Here is a 24884-nt window from a genome sequence, read left to right as displayed (position 1 = left end):
TGAATGGCGAAAAGTTTTGATAATTTACTTCAGTTAACTAGGCTAGGTATTTAATCATGTTAACCTATGATTTGATTCATGATTCTAAATATTAAATTTGTAAATTTTTCTTTATAAATTGTTAGAAATTTAGCTTTCATTTGTCCTTTACTTTCTACTACATAGACATTGGTATAGATTTTATTTCAAAGTTTAATTTTATTAAAATTGCCTTCTCCCTGAAATTTCTTGAGCTTTTCCCTTTAGAGTTAAATTCAACCTTGTTATTCTAACAGCCATTATAAAAGTTCACAGTTGATTTGTAATGTGTCTTTAAATCTACCTGATGTTATTAGCAATATTTAAATATCTGATTTTAAAAACTAGCTATAGCTAATTTTTTAGTGGTTGATTAGGATTTAATCTAGATGCTAAATCCCTATCTTTTCAGTAATTCAGGTCCTATATAAAAGACTGCCTCCCCCTACCCCTTAAGTTAGCCCACCTTCAGTCAGTTTTTTGAGTTACTAGGGCCTGTATGTTTGTTGTTACGTATTGCTCTTGTTGCTTATCCTTAACCCTGTTCATTGTGTTCAGGGAATTTAAATCTCCTGCAAAAATGGCTTAATTCCCAAGCCTGGTTTAGGTCGCTGATGTTGAAATATGTTCTGCCACAAGATATGAACACGAATTATTTTGTGCCTGTGTATTTATATGTATACATAGGCGTATAAGTATGTATTTATATGTGTACACATACAGTTTTTTATATATAGTGTTCAGTTTTTGTATTCATAAAATGGGAAAGCTATATTTCCTGTGAGTAAAAGTACCCTTAGACCAAATTTCTTCTTCATTGGCTTTATGTTCCTCTTCAAGCTTTTCTACTAATTAAACAAACAATTAAAAAGATGGTTGCCTTAGATTGATCATTAAAAACCAAATTAAAGAAGTGGTTTCAAGGAGCCAATGTGATTGTTATAAAATCAGCTGTTGATTTATTTTTCTGATGAGATTTAATAATAGGATTCAAGGAACATTTTTGACTTTTAAGAATTGATTATTGAATATTAATAAAAATCTCAAAGTTGACTATAAATGACTTATTCATTATTTTATCTCTGAGAACTTTAGAAAAACACCTATTGTAGATTCAGAGTAATAATGTTGATTTTAATTATTTCTCCTCTTTTTGTTTATAGGACTGATTGTATAGAAAAAAAAGATAGCCCTGAAGTATATTTTTGTTGCTGTGAGGGCAATATGTGTAATGAAAGGTTTTCTTATTTTCCGGAGATGGAAGTCACACAGCGTAAGTTCACAGGGAAAATGCATATGTCTGTTCAACTAGTAGACTGAAAACAAAACATGTTTGTGTTGATGGAATAATTTACTCCCATCTTCTCCTACTCTTTATTTTTTCTCCTAAAATTTGATGCTATAATAAATATTTATTGTGAAATTTTGTCGACCAAATCTGAGTGGTTTTCTTCCTCCTCTTTTCCACAGCTACTTCGAATCCAGTTACACCAAAGCCACCCTATTACAACATCTTGCTCTATTCTTTGGTGCCACTTATGCTAATTGCGGGGATTGTCATTTGTGCATTTTGGGTGTACAGGCATCATAAGATGGCTTATCCTCCTGTGCTTGTTCCAACTCAAGTAAGTTATTGTCTTGTACTTTATGTTGTTTTAGATTTTACACTTTAAAGAAATACTACTGTGGTGAAACCACAGTAGATTGTTACAAATCATTTTCCTTTGGGGTTGATTTTTGAATATTTATTGTCATGGAAACTATAGCTAATTTTGCAAACTTATTAATTTGCTGTGTCCTAAGTTTAAGGGTTGAAGTGGAGTAGAATAAAGAGTATTCCCATTCCTGTTCTTCTTTGGAGAGTTTTACTGTCATCATAGTACTTTAAAATGTGGGATATACTCTGCTGTCTTTCTTAAGAAGTAATTGATGATGGAGAAGTGATATCATAGCTCTTTCTTTCCCTTCTATTTTCTCCTCCACTCCTAAGTTTTTGTGTCTTTTTCAAAACTACTTGCCAAAAAATCCTTTTAACCATGGTGAGGGACCCAGTATGGTAACCAAGAACGTGGGGTAGAGAAGTTTCACAAAGGCATCAAGAGGATATATCTATAAAATTCTTGTTCTGGGAAGAGGAGCAACAGTTCTCATCATGTGTTGTTTGTAGTTCCAAGTGTATATATTTTTATTTGCAGCATATCAAACATGTACTGAAGTCTGAAAACTTTTTTAATGCTCTTGATTCTCCCTCCCTTGACACCGAATATATCTGAAAATATAGGTGTGGTGGGTAGGTAGTCAGAATAAATTCATGAAGTTTTCCTCACTCTCTGTCATGTGGACAGTTGGAGCTGATTCAGTGCTTTACAAGGACTTTTAATATAAGTAGTTATTATTCTACAGGCAGAGGAAACGTGATAACTTTTGGTTTAATTGCTTGAGATGTCTTTTTGTGTTTCTTTTGTGTTTCTTTTGACTCTTAAGATCAGATTACCTCAGCCTTCTGGATCTCTTGGTTTAACTTTGTTTCTCTAATACCACTAGGATTAATGGTTAAAACTTGGTAGAAGAAAATGGTAAAGTCTTATAATTTAATGACCAAAACAACTTCTTCACTTTAAGCTTTATCTACATAACATATTCCTTTCTCAGTGCTTGAAGCAATCTGTTGGCATTAGATCATTGATCCCTGTAACCTTTGTAAGATGTGTATATGAAGAAATAAGCCCAAAGGTAAAACTCCTCATTTAGTAAATTAGGTAAACACACTATTTTGTACAGCTGAAATATTTCAACTTTTAACATTAGTAGATAACTTGTAGATTTGTTAAAAATCACTTTAAGAAGTACTTTAAAATTTTAAAAATTTAGTGCCTAATAAATATATGTAGTTTACTCCAAAGTGTCCATAGAATACACTTTACTTTCTGTTGGTGGTAACTGTTTTTTATGTAATATCTACATTTAACAGAATGAGTATTTACTGTTGGTGACATGCACTGATTTGTGAAACTGTCTCTTTCAGTAACCTAAGAGCAGTTGCCTTTATTAGGATCACCAGCAGAAATAAATGTGGGAGCTAACTTCCTTCTAAACCTCCAATTTGAATGTAATCATATCAATTCAGAAGTCTGTGATGCTGGTTCAAAAGGAGAGTTATGGACAAATGGAAATTAAATTTGGCACATAAAATATATTGATAGGGGGTTTTAGGAAGCTCCATTTTACTTTCTTTGATGGTGTGTACAACAAATATTTGTGCAAAGAATATTTTAAATGTATTTGTGCAGATTGTAATGACATAAATAATGATGCCACCTTGGGCTTATATAATTCTATTTTCAAAAATGATTATTTCCTGTACATGATTTTGCAAAGTAGTCAGTTTCCTTCATAGAGAGCTACTTTTTTTTGTTTTGTTTTCTTATATTGTCTCTAATTAGTGATTAAATTGTTGTGAATTTAACACAAAAGAAAAGAAAAGAAAAAAAAAGAAAGAGTGTTTAAGTGTCTAAATTTGCCCTGGATTTGTGATATGATAGAAACAAACTGGAAACTACACTTAAAAACAAATTTGTTAAGTTTCTTAATAGAACTTTAAAAATAATAATGTAATCCTATAGATAACATTGATTTATATAAAATATTGGTAAAGAAGTGTGGTTGGACATTTAAAGGGCTGGATATCATATATTTGAGGCCACTTTATTTAGAAATGCTAATTAATTCAAGATTTTTAAAAAGGAAAGATGCATTATTATTCATAAATAAGGACTAGGAATGTTCAATGAGTATCCGTCTCTGTGGGTTTTAGATATTTGTTGCAATGGTTAATGTTATTGTACACATTTATTTAGTGTTTGTGTTGTTCTCTAGTGAATTTGCATGAATTGTATGAATTGCTGAAAAATAAGGAATGAACTTAAAAAAGTTTTGTGAAGGAATGACCTGGAATGGTCAGGCTTTGTTATGAAAAATTTAAGACATGCCTGACTTTATGCTTTCCTTCTGTCATAAACTGTGTTGTGGAAAAGGAGCATTGTCATCAGTGTGGAACTTCATATATGTCATTTTTCACTGTTTGAAACGGTATAGAGTCATGCTGTAAGTCTCATTTTTGGTGAGAGGTTTATGCAGACTACTTCTGCAAGATTACTTAGTGGCCATCTTGTTACAAAATACTCAGTTTTATTTCTGCTTCAAAAAAATGATTGATAATTGTATCAAGCATTAATTGAACATTTACAGCGTACTAGAGTACTGGTAAGTTACATAGATGTATTAATACATATATAAAAAATATACAAAAAATACATAAAAATTTCCCCATGATTTCCAAGTTGTGACCAGTATGTAAGGATCATCTTGGGAATTTGTTAAAGAAATACAAATTCCTGGACCACGCCCCTGAAAGTATGGAATGGGACCTGGGATATTATGATTCTAATAAGTTTTCCAGGCAGTTCTGGTGGCCAGCCAGGTGTGGAAAGGACTGATCTGATTTTACCTCACAGGTTTGTTTATGTAGTGTTATAATCCCCATTTTACAGATAAAGAAATTGAGACATAGCAAAGCTCACAAGTATCAGAGCTGGAATCTGAACCAAGGACTCTCTGACACTAAAGCTTTGCTCTTACTGCTTATGCTGTCCTGCCTCTCTTTTTTCAGAAAGCAGACGCTTTTGCTGTTTCAGATAATTCAGTAAACATCCCTGCCATTTCAAAATCATTCTATAAGTGAATTTATTTTCCTATTTTGGGATGTTGAGTAGTTTGACTACTAAAGTGGGCAATAACGTGATCATATTGTCTCACAGAGGACAGAAGGGGAAATAAACAAGACATCTGTTTTCCATTAAAATTTTTTTAGCACACATTTTAGAATAGGGTTTATGAACATTGATTGGGTTGCAGGTAAAGATTCTTGTGCTTCTGAGTTGATAGTGCCAATGCCCTAGCTATTCAAGGCTTTTTTGAGGGACAGGAGAAGTCGGTAGGGGAAACATACTACAGATTTGAAGTCTTAAGGTGTCTTCTGCATTTCACCCCATATTCATGTCCCCATATTCAAAGTTTAATTTCAAGACCAGTTAGGAAAAGATCTTACATTCTTGTTGTGCATTTCTGCAACAATCTTCCTTCTAATTTCTTCACTTTTAGACAATGACATAAAATTTGTCATTCTCTTTTCTTAGGGAAACTTTTTCTTAAAGCGTGGGCTAAAGGTTGGTGATAGCTTATTGATGGATCATTCCTACAATAAGAACTATATTTGAAGAGAATTTACAGTGATTCTCAGCAGAACAAGCTAACATTACATATACTGTGCTCATTCATTGGTCTGATCTCAGTCTTTCATTCTCTTTGTGGGTAAACGATCAGTCTTACAGGGTATTCTGGAGGACTAAGACATACCTACATACATCTCTTAATAAGCTGGTTCTGGCACTTAAATGGTAGGATTCTTTATTTCTAAGACATCAAGTTGTTTAAAGTTTCTTCTGGTTTTGTTAGTATTTTGAAGTGATACAGGAATAACCATGCTTTAAAATCTGGTCTTTAATTATGGTTCTAATTTATTTTAAAATAAAAAATATTCTAAAATACATCTATCATAGTTAAAGACAGAGAAAAACGTAATTGTGCTTTTTTTTTTTTTTAAAGAAATAAGCCATTCTTCTTTCTTTATAACCTGTAACTACTATGTTTCTAACACTTTTTCATGTTATCACTGTCTTCCCCTCATCCTGGGTGAAAGCCTTGGAGACAGCAACTTCTCCTATTCTTAGCCCTGTTATTTATGAACTCCAATACCTTTTCATCCTTCTGATCCTGTGGTTTTCAGGACATTATTATGCTGGAGGCTGAGATTATTTCTGTAGTCTCATAGCTTGTCTTCTTGTTTCCAGTTCTCTCTCTCCATTTATACTCTTGCTATCAGTAACATTTTACATGTCTGATTATGTTACTTCCGTGCTTAAAAATTTTTGAGGGTTCTGAGTGATCCAACAGCAAGAATACAAAGTTTGGAACATGGCATGTTATCTTCCATACTTTGTCTGCCTTTTGATTCTTTTCTTCCATTACACCCTAAGCCATCCATCATATGTATCTATAATGGTATTAGTTACGTGCCATCCTTGAAAGAATTGAGAAAGTAGTGCTCAAGTCAGTTTCTCTCTTTTGTGACTCAGATGAAATAACTTAGGTTGAGAAAGGTTCTGGCCATTTGTGAGCATGTTCCATTATCATACTTTATTATAAGCTCCTTAAAGACAAGGTATGTATTGTAGTCACTACCGTATCTCATGCAGTGTTTGTATGTAATAACCATTCTGTAAGTGATGAATTGCTGAATTGTTTCATTTAGTGTTATATTAAGATGATAATGCAGTATACCCAGGAATTGTTTAATAAACATTTTATGTGCTTTAGGACTTTATTTCTTGGGGGTAAAATAAGTTGAAGTATTTCAGGTTTTTATAAGAGAATGCCATTATTCGAGTCTTTCTGTAATCACAGGTGTGAAGCATCCTTTTAATTTGCATTACCTGGGTCACCTTTTCTTTTGCCTGTCCTGAAACTGTCTTTCTGTATGTAGGTAGATGCTCTTACAATCTCCAGTAAGTAAATTGAATGCAAACTGGTTTTTCTAGTACCAGTGAGTCATGAATATGAGGGAATTGATGCATTGACTCTATTAAGAAGTCTTACTGTGGTTAATGTGGTTTCAGTGAAACTGTTTGCATTGCTTTCATAACCATATGTAAGCTTAAGTTCCCTTCTTATAAAATCTATATTTGTGCTGATAAAAAATACCACTTGATAAGAAAATGCAGTTTAGGGGCTAGAAATTACCTACCTTTAACAAGGTATGAAGTTAGTTTCTTGTTAATTTTTGAAGGCTATATAATAGCACTAAAGTATTGCAGCATTAATACTTTTTAAATGACATCAATCTCTTCAGTCCTGACATAACATTTTCATGACATTTTGTCTAGATTTTGGTCTGACTAAAGGCTTTCAGATGTTTGGAATATTGAGTTCTGCATACAAAACAATGCTGTTGACCTTAATATTAAAGTAATAATAGGTTGTTGTTTCACGGTATGTGAGATTACTATCCACTGAGAAACCAAGCCATCTGTGACAATGCTTTGTAGTATTTTCCTGTTGAACATGAGTTTATATATGTACCCATTTAAAATTAATAAGATACTAAAGGAGTAGCATAAGATTATTCAGCCAAGTCAATTTAGGAGAGTGTGCTGCTTCCCTATTTGGAGAAGATGCAGGGAGAAGTTTACTGAGTTTTATTGAATATTTAATATGTTAGTATTAAGTTATACTTACAAAATAAATATTACATCTGTAGAAGCACATCTTGAAATAGGTTGATTGCTGAATGGCTGGAGTTTAAGAACACATCTCTCTCACTTTCTCTTCCATTTAAAAATTAACTACAAATGCTTGTTATATAGCAAGGCAAATTATACAGAAAGAAGTATGTCCAAAAAAAGGAGAGAATCATTTGTTCTTTCTCTTTTTCCTTTATCAATTTCCTGAAATAACCAGTTTTAACAGGTTGATGTGTATCTTTTCACATCTTTCTCTAATCTCATTTGAGTATATATATTTTTTCTTTTTTGTAAACTATAAAATGTTATTCTACAGTTGCTTTCTTTTAACAGTATATTGACGACAGACAGCTTTTCAGCTTAGTACTTTGAATCTATCTCATTCTGATTGTATGATGTGTTTTTAAGTGAAATTTAGTGGAGCTTTAATGTATTCTCATAAAATACCAAAATTTGATGTTTTATTAGCTTAGATTTTGTGTTAGGTTTCTGCTAAGAGCTAGAACCTACACTTCACAAATAGTTTTTAATTGTATTATTTTAGGATATTTAATGTGGTGGTATAATTCTACTGCCTAACTCTTGAGCACCTTTTTTTCTTTTTTTTCCATATATGCCTGAGAAATAGTACAGGGCTACTACAAATGTCTCTTTGTATCATTATTTTTGTACTGATAACCTAAATTACAACTTACTTAAAAATTTTTTTTTTTAATTTATTTTTGGCTGTGTTGTGTCTTTGTTGCTTCACGTGGGCTTTCTCTAGTTGCAGCAAGCGGGGCTACTCTTTGTTGCATTGCGTGGGCTTCTCATTGCAGTGGCTTCTCTTGCCTAGAGCATGGGCTCTAGGTGCACGGGCTTCAGTAGTTCAGCACATAGGCTCAGTAGTTGTGGTACACAGGCCTTAGAGCACATAGGCTTCAGTAGTTGTGGTTCGTGGGCTGTAGAGTGCAGGCTCAAGTAGTTGTGGCACACGGGCTTAGTTGCTCTGCGGCATGTGGGATCTTCCTGGACCAGGGATCGAACCCATGTCCCCTGCATTGGCAGGTGGATTCTTAACCACTGTGCCACCAGGGAGGTCCCACAACTTACTTCTATATATACTTCTAAACTAATTGTAGGGAGAAGTATCATAAATTATCCATAGATATGCAGCTTGACAAAGTATTACTCTAGTTAGGTGTATATAAGTTGTTTCTCTTACAAATGTACAGACAGGCCCACTTGGAGGTTGGCTGAAATTCTGTGTCCAAAAGCAAAAAAGAAGGGGAGAAGGAGCGAAAGGGGAAAAAAAAAGCTGTATCAAAAGCTTAAAACAAGTTAAAGCTGCACATTAAAATTACTCAAAGCACCTTATTTCTAAAAATGACATATTAAATTTTAAAATCTTGAAATCAGTTTTTCTTTGGCCTGTGAAGGGCCCCGCGTTGTTTGCCAATTTGCAAATGGGACTGATGCATATAGACCAGAGTGCATAATATCTCCTTTTTCTTGTCTGGCAAGGAGATGGTAGATAGGAAGAAGTGAGCTTGCTTTTCTCTGTTTTTTATTTCCTGAACCTCATCCTCAATCTCTTCCATCATTCCTAGCTACTTCATTGCTGTCAAACCTTTTTCTATTAATTTGAGATAATAAAAATGAAGAAGTCCATTTGTTAGTGAAAGCTGCTTGCATCAGATAGGCTGGGTTCACCTTGGTTGGTTTGTTTTATTTTTGCTTAACTATTCATCTGTTGCTTGAGCACCTACTGTATGCCAGGCGCTGTGCTTGATGTATAATGTTAAGTGGCTCAGGGACAGTCTTTGCTGGCCCTTCTAAGGGAGCCTACAGTTAACATGTAGGTGTACTAAACATAGGTTGGTTGATTGGTTGTTTGACTTTGCAGCTTGGAGAGGAAGGGTAAAAAGAGTAAAAAGGGAATTGCTTCAACAATTTTGGGCAAAGATGGAGGAAAGGAGGAGAAATGTTTGATTCCATTTCTATAGTGATTGGGAGAAGAGCCACATCTAGGGTGCTGGGCTAATCTTAAGTGCTCAATAAGTTTTAGCCGTTAATTGCCAATGACCTCAAAATTGTACTCCAAAGGAAGAATTTTTGTTGAAACCATTGATTTCAATATTAAAAATGATTTATTGAAATTATTTTACTTGAAAATAATTTCAAAATATTGGCATATATATGTGTCAATACTTTGAAGTTAATTTCAAATAATAAAAAATTTCATTTTGAGTACTCTGTCAAGCACTATACAGAGCACTTTATACATATTAACTCAGTGTAATCTTTCAATACCCCATGATGTATATATATAGGTGAAGTGACTTTGCCTAGAGTCAGTCTGCTGAATGGCAAAGCCTTGGACATTTATGTCCAAGGATTATTATTATCCATTGAAGTAATTTTAATTGAATAGCTCATTTCAGTAAATTATTAGGTTGGGTCCATAAAAAACTAAAGTAGGATACAGGGAGGGATCAGAGTACATAATTTACATTTAAAATAGTTTTTATAGTGACTATATATAGCCTTGCAGATAAACATAACCATTTTATCACATCACAATTTATTAATGTATAGCACGGTCCTTTTCCTTTTTTCCACTTGCAGAACACAAATGCTAAATAAAAATAAAGTTTCTTCTGTACCCAGTAATAAACCTGATGCTCCTGAGCAGCAGCCAGAAGAATAGGCATGTCTGCCGTCTCTCTTTCAGACTTGCAGCTCCAGTGCTGACTACCCTGAGGAGCTAATCCCTTCTTAGGGAACTTACTCAGAATCCTCATTCATCCACCTTGGTCTGCCTTCATGCTTTGCTTTTGGAAGGGGTTAAGATGTGAGCAGTAGGAGTTGGTGTATCATAGAGTAATTTTGAAGACCTAATTGGATAGAATCATGGCTGTGTATTTGACAGTATCAGTATTATTAAATCTGTTAATGTATAATGTCTTGCTTTCCTTAGCTCAGAAGCATTTGTCCTGATACACATACTATATTATTTCTTTACATATTCTATTTCTGTCTGCTTGGCAATAGTCTTTTTTAAAATTTGCAATTGTAAAATGTCTTAGAATGTAAGATAATTATATGATTTAAGAGGAGACAAATTCAGAATTTGTCAGTTTTCAAGTACTTTGTTGAGCAGCTACTTAATTCTTCTTGATCATCCAAAGAGGTTGTTGAGTGAGTTATTAAAAAAATTATATATAAATATAAATCTTGGAATGGTTTAAATGGTAAGAGAAAATTTATAGTATATTTCACATATATTTATAGCATGTAAAATCCATATTTCTAGAAAGATTTCTTTGTATTCTAGTTCTGTTTATCTAACTGCATTCTAAATATTTCCACTTAGATGTCTCCAGGCACTTAACAATACAAGGGTAATGATCTTCCCTCTCAGACCTGGTTCTCAGTAAATGGAACCAGTAACCATTTGGTTGCACAAGACAGAAATCTAGGATGTGTCCCAGTACTGTTTTTTTCCACCTTATCTGCCTCCCTCTAGTACTTATTTCGTTGCTCAAGGATCCTCTCCTCAGGAGGTCTTCTCTTATTTACCTTGCCCAGTATAAGTTAGGTTTCTCTTTACAGGTGCTCAAGGTAACTAAATTGTTTTTTATTGCTCTTATTTTATAATTATGCATTCATTAGTATGGTTCTTTGATTAGTCTTTCTTCCCCACACTATAGTAAGTGTCATGAGAGCCTGGGTAGCCAGTGCCTGGCACAAACTAGGTGCTCAGTAAAGATTTGTTGAATGAATAGAGAAGTATTTTTCATTCCTTTCTGATGTTTGTCAATAGTTAATTTCTTTTCCCCTTAAGGAATAAGCAGCAAGGCTCTTTCTCATTCAGCAACCTAATTACTTGACATTAATGTGCTGATTTGGTTTTCACTATTATCTCCAGTCACAGTGCATGATATTCAAGTTTCATTTTCCAAGTTGTGAATACAGATTACTTGGTTTGGTTACTCTTTATCTATTTGTGTATTTCGGTGAATTATTTTTTTTTGGATTCTGATTTGCCTCTTATTTTGTAACATAGTTTATGCATTGAGGCCTGCTCTTGGTGTCTTTTGTTTAGTTTGGATCGTTCTATAGCTTATTCTAATACTCATTTGTTGAGAGGTATATTGAGCAAAGGTACACTTTTTTGGTAAGATGCATGCACAGCACCTACTTGCCCAGTGTTATTACAGTGGCATCTTTGTCTCTGAAAGCACTGGTATGAAAAGAAAAACAGAGATGTTTAAGCCTTGGAAGCTACAGTCTAGTTACTCATTTGGCATGTATTTCTTTCAAGGGATGAATTTTACTTTGGAGTACTGATAAAATGTTTTGATAGTGGGATTAGCTAAGCCTTTTAGATGAATTATTAAATAATCCTGAATCATTATCACAGACGAAAATCAAGAAGCAAGAAAAACTAGTTAAGCAACTGGTACATATAAACAAGTTGTCAAATCTTTTTCGTCAGTGCTACTTGTTCTCTGTAGAAATATTGGAAACTGGGAAATATAGTCAAGTGTTTGGAGGAATTTGAAGTCTTTCTTTACACTGGTGACAATATTTCTTTTGATTTTAAATTAGGGCCCTTCCTTACCTGTTGTGGGATGACTAGGAAAATGAAAATCTTGTTCTTTATCAGAATCTGAGTGTCCTGAGCCTGAAAAATATGCATGGATGCTTCCTTCCAGGGCCACCGCTGCTTGACCTCTTCACTCTGGATTGTAGCTGGGGAAGTAGTTAACAGTAGGCCTGGTCTGTCACTGTGTTCTACTCAGTTCTGATCTTACTCTTCTCCCATCTTATTTTCTTTCCCTAGTGTATTATTTATGTTGCACACACTCACATAGGCACCAGAAATGTTTTTTTGTCTCACTGTAAGGATTCTCCTGTCTTCCATGAGAGGGGAATGAAGCAGTTCAGGAAGTTGGAGATTCTAGATTCTTAGGACAACTGTCTGAGAAACTTAACTCTAGCTATATAAAAATTTCTTTTGCTGCTCCTACAGTTTTTGTTAAAGGCAGTACTGCCCTCTGGTGTCCAGAGTCCAATTCCAACGCATAGCTTCTCAGCTAAATTGCTTTTTTTAAAAAAAAACTCTTATAGTTAGTCCTTAGAACTTCTTAGAAAAATAAGTAACAATTATTTAAGACTAGGTTTAGTTTATTTGCTGGCTTGAAGTCCATTGGATCAGGTAACTTGGGGTCATACTAGAGTCATCTATATAATAATACCTCTTATCTGATAGGTAATGTCCAAGATTTAAAAAAGAATATATTACTTTCCTCTGTTTATAAGGAAAGTGCTCTCAGTTCTCATTTAAAAAATATGATACATTGGATCATTGCCAGCTTTTAAAAAGCTAAATCATTATTCTCCTTCCTTCACTTTTGTAACTGATGTGTCATTTTTCATTTCATTCTGGATATAAATCGTAATTTCTTTTGCCTGTGTTTTTTCTTCACAAGCACGCCTTTCATATAATGATAGAGGTAAGATGCATTGATGTTTGTTTTATGGTTGTGGCACTTTTTGTGGATACATACTAAACATTTTGTTCTTAGATTTTTTGTTGTTGTTGTTGCTTTATTGTCCATCCTCTATAGTTTATAAATTTATGTTGTAGTTTTTTTTCCACTTCTAGTATTAAAAACATGATTGGCTTGTCATCGTAATAGTTTTGGGTTTTAAAGAATTGTTACCAGTGTTTATACTTATCTAAGGTGAAATGTAGAAACACAACTGGTTTAGTTGACTAGAAGTTAACACCTAATGGATAGATTTTTAGCCTTACAAACCTTGTATTGCTTAATTTTTATAGTATGTCATTACCTTAAATGTCAGCATGTGCTCATTTTTAACAGATGCTGACTTTCTGGTCGAATCCATTATCTTTTAATGTGAAATCTATATTTTCAGGTAGTTTCTTTCATCTTTGGCATCTTTAGCAAATGGACTGGCTAGAGAAGTATAACTTGATCTTTTGCTGTCTGGAAGTTTAAGGCTTCATTTAGATTAGAATTCACCTTTCATATGGAGAACTCAGAATAAGTAAAATGATCACAGACTGCTTTACAGCTCTTCACCTCTAATCTTTTATCCACTGTTGGTTATAGTAATGATACTGGGTAGTGGTGCAGGGGTGGGGGGCACTTTTTCCAGCTATTGTCATTTGTCGCTTCTCAACATGTCTTCTGATGCCATAATTTTCACATACAAGTGGGTAAAGAAGAGATGTAATCAGAGCCATGTTCTAATGAAAATCTTTTTAACTGTGCAAAATAGCATGGGTGCTGGAAGAGAGCTGGAACTTAGGGAAAGTTTTCAGGAACTCTGTAGTCCTTATAGTTACCCCTCCAAAAGTGGTTTTTCTCTGTAGCAGGGCAAAGCCATGTTTTATGGATAATATCAGAATGTTGTTGTCATTATGAAGTTTAAGTCTGAATTTGTCTCCCCAGGTTCTCATATATTTTAAGGGTATAAATCTTTATTCCTAGAATCAAGTATGAGGTTTTTTTGGGTAAATTAGTATAATGCTGTTAATAAACAGAAAATAATTTCTAATATTCTTAGATTATAGGATAAGTAAAAGCTAGATATGAGGGAAGTGGTTAAAACTTCTTTTAGATGTAAGCTGTTAAATGGAAGAACTGAGAAGTATGAATTAGAAGAATAGTCCAATAACATTTTATTAGAGAAGTAAAAAGATATACTGACTGGTAGTATAGATTTTATAGAGTTGTAATCTGTTACAGAGTTCTCATTTTTGAACCTAACCTTTCTAAGAATTGTAGAATTATCATTTCTAAAAGTTTTGACATTTTGTAGGAGTGTGCTTTTGTAGATCTTCTTACCCTTTGAAAATTGGCCTGTGTTCTCCTAAATTTAAGCTTTTTACTTACAAGTAATTATGACAAAGCATATTTTCAGGTTGTTAATATATAATGCTGACTATAATGGGAATTTCATTAGGAGAGTGATCTAAGATTTCTTACTGAAATAACGGTAGCTTACAAACTTCGTAAACAGAGTCTTGGAAACTTATGGGAACTTTTAAGTTTATCTACGCATTTGGAAAACATTCAGTGATGTTTTTTTAATTCTAAACATAGGCATTGGAAATTTTTGTTTCCTAAAATTAAGGTTAATATTATATTAAAGTCTTATTTTGGGTATTCTTTTTTTTTTTTTTAAACATCTTTATTGGAGTATAATTGCTTTACAGTGGTGTGTTAGTTTCTGCTTTATAACAACATGAATCAGCTACAGTAGCCAGGACACGGAAGCAACCTAAGTGTCCATCGACAGATGAATGGATATGTGGCACATATATACAATGGAATATAAATGAAATTGAGTTATTTGTAGTGAGGTGGATGTACCTAGAGTCTGTCATACAGAGTAAAGTCTTATTTTGAACTGCCGACATATTCTTAATTTGAGGTGTGGATTAAGTCATCTAAATCCTAAATCCATCTGAATCCATCTGAATCATATCCATATGGTTGGTACTCTTTAGCATAGGGAATGGATAATGTGTATGTTATCTAAAGAGACATTATCAGTCAATTTATTAAAAATTTTAGTGTTTACATATAGTGCTATATTACTCTTTACCTGGTTATTTTCCCTCTTCAGCTTTCAACCCTTATCTGCATACTTTAATTTTTGTCATCCCTGCTTTGAAAACTCAACTTTTCTAACTTATCTCTAAAGGAGGGGGAATCATTGACTTTAACCTTATAGTTATTTAAAGTTTTTCAAAGTGAACTTTGTTTAGTTAGCACAATTACTCTTTTATGCAGTTATCCAATAATTCTTGAACTTAGAGCACTGAGTGGTTTTCTTTGCCTCTAGAAGAGTGGTTTCAACTTGTTCCCTCCTGTCTCCACATTCACATAAGTCATGTACTACGATCAGTGGGGTCTCTTATTGCAGATATATATGATCAGTCAAGGAATGAGGGAGGGAGGATTCAGTTCTGGTAAAACTTCTCCAGAGCGTCTTGTGTCCCCTCCCACTGAGAATCATAATTTGAGAGGCCATACTTCTATAAGATGTACATCTGACTTTCTTGTCACTCTGTTAAACTAAAATAATCTTTAGCTCTACTAACCTTTCATGGTTTGAATGTGTGAAGGAAAAGCAACTTTTGCAGACATTTAAAAAATAAATATCTGATGTTAAAATGGGTCACAGGAAGTCTTCTGGTTTATCATACTGTTTTAAAATAGGAATTCTCAAACCATTTTAGAAAGATTGTCTACTTTAGAAGAAGAAATTACATTATTTTTTCTCTTTAATACTTTGCAGTGTTTCTATTGCTGAGGGTCTTTCTAACATAGATGCCAACTTTTAAAAAATCTTGAGTGGCATCCAGGGGCTGAATAATGCCTAAAGGGAGCACTTACTGTCCTGAGGCATTAGAAGAGGAGGTTTTTGTTTGTTTGTTTGTTTGTTTTAAGGAAGGAGAGTAAAGGCAGAGAGACATGCATTGATAAAGGAGTGACATACAATCTCCAAGTGTCTTAAGTGCCACCCAGTGTCATAAAGTCTGTTGCCACAGAAATTTTAGTTCTTGCTAACAATACTCATTACACAGGCCTTCAAACATGTTACTGCTTTCCTCTGGAAGCTTTCCAAAAGGCTTTCTACCTCTTGCTTTAGTTGCAGATATTTAACTAATACAATGTTTTCAGCGAAGGGTAGCCACTCTACTTTGTATAGGAGGATCCCCTGGTGATGCTGTACTCCTATTTATATATTATAGTTGCTCCATTTAAAAAATTAACTATAGCAGTATACTTCTCTTTCATTTTCCATACCTTCTCATCTAATATGATGACCACTTATTTTCTGAATTATTTGTACTTTCTTTGCCCATGAGTCCCAGAATACTAATAATATCTCAGATCAATTCTGGGAAGTAATTATAAGCAAAGGGACAAATTGTTACCGGGTGGAAAAGTTAGAATGAATGGAGCAGTTTGGTTATAGCAACACTAACTTACATATTCCTTTTATGTGCTTTGTATTTGAAATACCTATTTGTAATGTGTTTGAGAATAGCTGTGTGGGTATTTCTGATATTAATGAAGAAAGATTTAAACACTCACTGGGGAAAGTAATGGATTTTGAGGAGTGGTTTCTTTGAGACATAGCCATAATTTGCTGTATCTGGCACTTTTCAAATCCTTATCCTATAAGGAATAATCAACTGGATGAAATTAAAATACCATTAGTAATATCCTGAAGGTCACAGAAAAATCTTAGGAGAATTAGTGAGACTGGATCAAAAAGATTTTAGATCTTTTCTCCTGATTGCTATATATATATATATATATATATGTAGCAGTAGGAATGTTATTGTGAAAACTCTTAATTCAAGTTTCTTGCTTTTTGATCACTATAGGTAATTAGTAATGCTTGAGAATTCAGTTTTGGCAAGATTGAAGTTAATGTCATTTGTATGTGTCTACCGTTTCTGTCAATCGATTTCTCAGTATACTGATATTTAGAAGCGAGATGTGTCATGTGCTGCTCTTTAGATAATATTATTATTGTTTATCTGTAGGACCCAGGACCACCCCCTCCTTCTCCATTACTAGGTTTGAAGCCACTGCAGTTACTAGAAGTGAAAGCAAGGGGAAGATTTGGTTGTGTGTGGAAAGCCCAGTTACTCAATGAATATGTGGCTGTGAAAATATTTCCAATACAGGTATGTTTATTGCAGTTTTCTAGTCTGCATATATTTTTTAAAAGATGCGACTGGCTAGGTCATTGGAACTCAGAAACAGTCTGAAAACACAAGCCGTATGTTTCATGGTGGTTCTTTGTGATACCGGGGGAAGTGGTTAGCCCTTTTATGTCTGCCTTCTCATCTGAGAAATTAATGGTACAACAGTCATGTTTGTTTAGAGTGGTGGAATTACAATACATAAGCATATAGGAGATTTTTTGCCAGTAAAAATTCTACAGAAATGCAAAGTGAAGATGAGGATTCTAATTAAAAAATATAATTCATTGTCTGAGTGGTTAACTTTTTTTTTTTTTTTTTGCGGTACGCGGGCCTCTCACTGCTGTGGCCTCTCCCGTTGCGGAGCACAGGCCCCGATGCACAGGCTCAGTGGCCATGGCTCACGGGCCCAGCTGCTCCGCGGCATGTGGGATCTTCCCGGACCGGGGCACGAACCCGTGTCCCCTGCGTTGGCAGGTGGACTCTCAACCACTGTGCCACCAGGGGAGCCCTGAGTGGTTAACTTTTAATGTCCCATTGACATTATCAGAAAAAGCAAACAGAATATTGAAAGAGTAGTGTGCTTTGTTTTAGAATCGCTGTTTGGAGATATATTACCAGGCTGATTCATTTTTGTTCTACTTTGAGTATTGGTGTAATCATTTCAGATTTTGTTTGGTGAATTTTCAGAGGCATTGAGTCAAGACTCCAAATAATTGGTTTACTGTTGACTTGTTTTTCTATTAAGGGGGGCCAACCTTATAAAACCCTGGTCTCATGCACCTCTGAGATATTCTTTAGTTTTGCTCCGTTGGTGGTATAGATCTATGATAATTCCTTTGTTCCTGTTTTCTGCTTATACACACCTGTGGCTAATGCTGTGCATGGTATTGCGATCCTGGCCGGGTTTTTTGATGCAGGCTTCACCCCTGCACCTGTATAGTAGATCTTCCTTATACCAAAATTATTCAATTTCTTTGTCTTAATATACCTAGATTTTTGCCCTCTTACCTCCTTGAAAGTCTGTTCCTTAGAGTCTGTGAAGAAGTTTATTACTTTTTTTTTTTTTATTACTGTTAACTGTAGTTTAGTTCTCAAAAGAAAAGTCTTTTGGGCCAAGGTTCACAAAGAAGATCAGGGTTCTTATTTCATGTGAGGAAGCTTAAAAATTAGAGAAGCGCATTTGGATGCTATTAACGTCAGAGTAACAACAAGAACAGTAGCTAACATTTTACTGAATGGTTCTATTGTGTCAGATAGAGGTACTTTACATATGTGAGTACTCACTAATATGTATTATTACCCATACATATAACACGCAATATATGTATAATACAACGACCCTATGGGGCACCCACTACAGTCCTTGTTTTGCTAATCAGGAAGCTGAATGATTATGTAACATGCCAAAGGTTCTTAGATAGCTTGGATCCAGAGGGTTCCTAACCGTTATGCTGTGGTGCCTCCCACTTTCGTTATTCTCCCATTGTGAAAAGAAACTAATCCTTTATAAGTAGACATGTAAGAGGTATGGATCACTTGCAGGCACAAGTGAATCTGTGGTGTTTCAAATTATTGTATTGCATATTTATACCCCATTGCTCTCTTATTGACTCTGCAGGGTATTCTAAACATTTTGTTAAGAAGGTTTGACATGCTGTTAGTGTTTGAAAAAAATTTGTTTTCTATTTAGATGAAGTCATTCTCCCTGAATTTCATCTCTCAGAGAGATTATTCTTAATAGTAACACAGGTAACTTCACACCGTGATAAAATTACACTGTAGTACTAACTTGTATGTGGAATGTGTTGCCATTGTTAGGATTCAGAAGTGCAGTATTTCTGATCAACTTCTATGTTTACAAATTACAAACACAAAAAAGTATGTTTGAAGGAATGGGGCAGGGCAGGCATTTGGTATGTAACTGTTACCTGTTGTCAAAGTTTTCTTTTATTAAAAAACAGGACAAAACAAAACCAAAGAATCTCTTAATACTTAGCCTTTAAAAAAAATTGCCTTAGAACTTACTTGAGTAATCTCTTAGATATGGTTTATTTGCCTGTGTTCTTTGCATTCTTACTATTCTTTTTAACTCTAGGACAAACAGTCATGGCAGAATGAATATGAAGTCTATAGTTTGCCTGGAATGAAGCATGAGAACATATTACAGTTCATTGGTGCAGAAAAACGAGGTACCAGTGTTGATGTGGATCTTTGGCTAATCACAGCATTTCATGAAAAGGTAAAACTACTTTCCATTTTAACTCAGTGAAGTCAGGGTTGGCTTACTTCCTAATGTTGGCTACAAAGCCCTCACTTATTTTTCTGGGAACAGTGTGTTATTATAGTTGGTTAATATTTATAAATAAAAACCTGCTTTAAAAATGATTTATTTAATAGAAGAACAAAGATGACAACTTTTTCACCTAACCCTCTACTTATATAATACCAGTCTTTTGTCCCTGATTTCTTGTGCTGCAATTATACTTCTCTTACAAATAATTATTTTAGTATAGCCAATGCTTAGGAATTTTCATTTACCATTTACTGTCCACTTTTATTACATGAGACATTTTTTCAGCTTGAATTTTGTTTCTTAAAATTCTTTAATTGATGTCACTTAGTGACAAAACTAGGGTCAGGAAATTTATCTGATCTTTGATCAGTCACTGATTTGTAGGGTAATTACCACCAAAACACACTTGCTATTTTTCCTCAATTTTTCTGCTTTCAGAGTTAGTATGAAAGTATACATTAATGGAGTAGGAAATTGTGATCTTCTTGGCAATCAGTTTCATCACTGTCAGAAAAAAGTGGCTGTTTTAATTCCCTTAATTCTTGACTAAAAGGTTGGCAGTAATCTCTAGAGGAAGATTCTTTAGGTTAGTTGTTGTTCATATGTTTTAATTTTTGTTCTCCTAGTCCTATTTATAACATCTCTATAGTCAACATATTTTAACTTTTAAAATATTTTCTAGAACTTTAGATTTTCAATAACCTTTTTTTTTTTTTGTTAATTTTGCCTTCTCAATGGGAAATTGACCAACTGTGCTTGTAGCAAACCTTTAAAGATTAGTGGTATTCCTTTCAAATGTTTATTAATGTGAAACTTGAACCCTTCCAGAAAGATTGCATTTTGGATATTATTCACTGAAAGGAAAACTATGTTGCCTTCCATGACCTCTTAAAAGTAAAAAGGAAAGTCTCCATATACATACGGCTTTTGTCAAGAACATAAGTTGTTTTTTTTCCCCCTTCCTTTAGGGTTCACTATCAGACTTTCTTAAGGCTAATGTGGTCTCTTGGAATGAATTGTGTCATATTGCAGAAACCATGGCTAGAGGATTGGCATATTTACATGAGGATATACCTGGCCTAAAAGATGGCCACAAACCCGCCATATCTCACAGGTAGAGCTAAATTTATATTATTTTACCCAATAATTCAGTATTTATTATTTAAACTTTCAATCCCCTGGGCAAAATTTATTTTTCCCCTAGTTACCTAATCATGCTATAGGAAGCATTGATTTTCACTTGTTTTTCAAATTAGCTTTGAGATTGGCCAGGAAGTATTTTGGATAATGTATATATTAACATCATTGTCAAAGGTTAATTATTGACTTATGTTTCAATTTGTCTCATTTCCGAAAACATAGTTAAGAAAAAGTGTATTTTCTTTGTCTCAAAGGAGAAATCTGTTTTACCTCAAAACATGATTTACTTCAAAGATGATTATAAATAGGTATAAGGGGATGTAATTAAGGAGAGATTTTGAGTATCTTTTTTGCTTGTGTTTTGAATGACCATGTGATCATTACCTAAGTTGAGGTGGAAGGAGGTATTATTTGAATAATTGGGTTTACTAAATTTTCTTTTTCAGTGAAGAAATAGTACTTGGACTCAACAATTGTCATATCCTTAAAAGGGAAACCGTTAGTTCCCTTAAACATGGGATTCAGTTTGCCATTGTGTATTTAACTTCCTTGAACATGGGGTCAATCTGTCATCTTATATTCAGTTTAAAGATGGATGTTTTAAATTACCTGATTCATTTAACAAATACTTAGTTGAGTGCCATCAGGTGGTGTCTTAGGTTGCTGGGAGGCATTACTTTTATTCCAATTCTAATGTAGATTCTGATTTTGAAAACCTTAAATGACTTCTACCTCAGAAATAGCTTCCCTTCTCACCTTCCTACATAGTCTAACCCTGTCCTCCTGGATTTTTGCTCACCTCACCTAGTCCTATAGGGAACTAATCCTTTGGAACCCCCAAAGGTTATTATAAGTAGGGTCCCTAAAAATCGTTTGAGTCTAAAACTGATTTTTGTAGCATTTGTGGTTGTCTATCTATGCGTCCTTTGTCTCACACTTTGTGTCTGCACACATAAATTTACCATTGCTCATGGTACCGGTGTGTTTACTGGGGTATAGTAAGCCCTAGGATGAGCTAGTTGAGGCTAATGTGTAGAGGAAGACATCTGATTGCCTTAAAATGGTTACTCTTTTTGGAACACCAGGATCCAGCTGGAGCAGTGTATGTTTATGGTGAAAAATTTCTCTTATACATTCGTAGAGATGCTTTTGTACAGCCAAGTTGGTGAATGTAATAAGAACCATTAAAATAAGGGACCGTTTTAAAATGTAGGCCTGTGTGTCATCCAATTCAGCTTTAACTGAAAATTCTTTCATTGTGGTTTTTAAATTTCAGTGTCAATGAGAGTTTCTAACTATAAACTCTGAAATATGCTTATTATCTTAAAACAACAACAATTTTATGATTGGTAGTTAGGAGTGACATAGATAACATGTAGGCTGGACAGTACTTTTGGAATGGCAGCTCTTTATAAAACTGCTTTATGGAGAGAATTCCTTCTTATTGTCCATGTAATGGATACGACTAGGTCACTGTACCCTTGTGCTTCAAGCTATCTGGAGACTTTACTTAAACTTTTTGTCCCTCTGCCCTTTTCTGTATTTCATACTTTGAAATAACTATTTTTTTTAAAAGCATACATAGTCTCTCTTCCTACTTACAGTCAAAAAATTTAAAAGATAACTTGTTTAAACTGAATTTGAATACTTTATCTTTCTATTTGCAAGGGACATCAAAAGTAAAAATGTGCTGTTGAAAAACAATCTGACAGCTTGCATTGCTGACTTTGGGTTGGCGTTAAAGTTTGAGGCTGGCAAGTCTGCAGGTGATACCCATGGACAGGTAAGGATAACTGTAAACTGTAAGAAAAAATAATCTTGTCCCATATTTTCTTAGATGGCATCTGGGATCAGTTGGTCTAAAATTATTGTGCTGGTTCTTAAATTGGTATGTATTATAAAAATGACTCTCGGGCTTCCCTGGTGGCACAGTGGTTGAGAGTCTGCCTGCCGATGCAGGGGACACGGGTTCATGCCCCGGTCCGGGAAGATCCCACATGCCGCGGAGCGGCTGGGCCTGTGAGCCATGGCCGCTGAGCCTGCGCGGCCGGAGCCTGTGCTCCACAATGGGAGAGGCCACAACAGTGAGAGAGGCCCGCGTACTGCAGGAAAAAAAAAAAAAAAAACTCTCTTAAGAGTAATATGTTAAATTTGCTGAGGAAGATATTTTCATATGGTGATGAAGGACTGTTAGGACCTCAGGTGGTTTAGATCAAGCAATTCATAAAACAATTTAGATGTCATAGGATTCTATTTTTAAAACTAATCAAAGAAGAATCCAACACATTTTAATAAGCCTCATTCTTCTAGGGAGTTCTTAATATTAACTCACTAGTTTTAACTTGTTAATTCTTTCACTATCTTAAGAGGAATGGAAGAATAATCAGTCACTATTCATGTTATAATGTACTAAGATCTAGTGCCTGTTTTTCCAGACAGCAATGATAGTTTCTTGCTTCTTGGTTTCTATTGCTTCTTTAACTCTTTAATCAACTTTATAGCTTTTCTCTGAATTCTCTCCAGAGTTCAGAGGACTTCTAAGGCCCTGAGCAAGGAGTTTAATTTTACTAACCAAGGTCTGCACAGAGACTTCAGCAATGGGAGCCTTTAAGGAAGCCAAAGAGGAAAAGAACATTATCCATACATTTTATTCTCAGAAACTGAGGCTCTAGGAAAGGTGTTTTCAAACTAGTTTGACCTGAAAGGTGATATTTCCTTACAAAGCCAAATGATTTTGCACAATCATTACTTCATCTTTCAGATCACGCAAATTATTTGATCATCTGATTCTCAGCTTTCTTTTTGCCCAGTGTGTCCTACTGACCTCCAAGAACATAGCACAACAAATTTTGACAACATTGACTAATGATTTAAGAATTTAGTCAGCAGTCATAGTTCTAGAAAAGTTGACAACATATGTATTTGGGAAGGAAGGCAGTTTTGCGGAGAATGTACTGAGATGGGAGATTGTGCAGGAAGCCTAGGACCAGGCTTCTGAGCTGATTGTCTGATTACCTTAAGACTGAATTTTGGGAAGAGTTTAATCCTTTGGTACCTTATAAACCTTCCCCCTTTTTAAGAAAAGAATTTGGGGATTCATTCATATCTTTTTTTTTCAAGTTTTTTTTAATAGATCTTTATTGGAGTATAATTGCTTCACAATACTGTGTTAGTGTCTGTTGCACAACAAAGCGAATCAGCCATATGCATATGCATGTCCTCATACCCACTACCTCTTGAGCCTCCCTCCCATCCTCCCTGTCCCACCCCTCTAGGTCATCGCAAAGCACCGAACTAATCTCCCTTCATTCATATCTTTTAATGCCCTCATGATTGGCTTACATGATGAGGGTAAAAATAACTAATAATACATAATAATTACATATATATATATAATAATGAATAATACATCACTGATTCCTTGACTTTAGATTTCATGGACCAGAAAGTTTCAAAATGCTTGTTATTGCATATTTTATATATTGCAAAGAACACTGGGAAAAAAATAACATTTTTCTCTAATATCATCATCAATTTATAAAAGAGAGGACATTTTATACTAAAAAGGAAGATGTCATCATTTCATAAGAAAAGAAGTACTTTGGAAGGCATAACATTTATCTTCAGGAGAAAAGTAGATTTTGGGGAAAAGCTTACTTACAGTACAATTAAAATAGTTATTTAAAGTAGCAAAAAAGGCAAAGCTACCTTTTTACCCTTTCTTTAAAGTGTTCTCCTTATTAAATGAATTAAAAACTTCGGGTTTTTGAACTTCAGTGTCTTAGTGATCTATCCTTGTTTTTTCTTAAACATCTCTTTATATGTATATTTGCAGATAATTGCCCAACTTCTAGTCTATAGATCATAGTCACTTAACTTATGGAGCTTTTGGAAATACCAGTATCTGGGCGGCTCCCTAGACCTATTAAACTCAAGTGGATTAATCTAACCACCTGTCTCACAGAAATTAAGTGTTCATATATGAATCTTGTCAAGCACCAACCAAAGTTAGCTGTGCTAGCTTAGTAACCGTAGTTACATTACTAAGAAATACCAGATTGTTAGGGACAGATATCAATAAAGAATTTAAGACAGAATTCATGAAGAAACAAATACACAGATTTTGTGGAAACAGAACTTTAAAAAGTTTATCCATCCTGTACTTGGCTAATTCATTTTATGTTTATTAGGGTTTTTTTTTTTCGTACAGAGAAAGAGAAACTCTCAAAAGGAGTATTTTTTTAAAAAAGATGCATTTCAAACAATGTACAGTTAAAAAGTATACAGCCTTTTTTCTCTGTTCCATCCTCTCTCCACAAATAACCAT

The 24884-nt window shown here is 34.3% G+C and overlaps 1 protein-coding gene across 2 annotated transcripts in view; it reads left to right on the top strand.

Moving 5' to 3' along the window:
- ACVR2A (activin A receptor type 2A) overlaps positions 1–24884 on the top strand; it is an 83163-nt gene that overhangs the window by 52521 nt on the left and 5758 nt on the right. For both annotated transcript variants that reach the window (XM_082658129.1, XM_082658130.1), the window contains 6 exons: positions 1182–1291; positions 1489–1643; positions 16960–17103; positions 19220–19363; positions 20386–20531; positions 22226–22340. In XM_082658129.1, the coding sequence (XP_082514255.1) occupies positions 1182–1291; positions 1489–1643; positions 16960–17103; positions 19220–19363; positions 20386–20531; positions 22226–22340 (814 nt within the window). The remainder of the gene's footprint in view (positions 1–1181; positions 1292–1488; positions 1644–16959; positions 17104–19219; positions 19364–20385; positions 20532–22225; positions 22341–24884) is intronic.

Source organism: Grampus griseus (assembly GCF_964374135.1).
Source record: "Grampus griseus genome assembly, chromosome: 7".
In the NCBI taxonomy this organism is placed as follows: domain Eukaryota; kingdom Metazoa; phylum Chordata; class Mammalia; order Artiodactyla; family Delphinidae; genus Grampus; species Grampus griseus.
The sequence above is the reverse complement of the archived record's forward strand: the minus strand, read 5'-3'. Positions and strand labels throughout refer to the sequence as shown.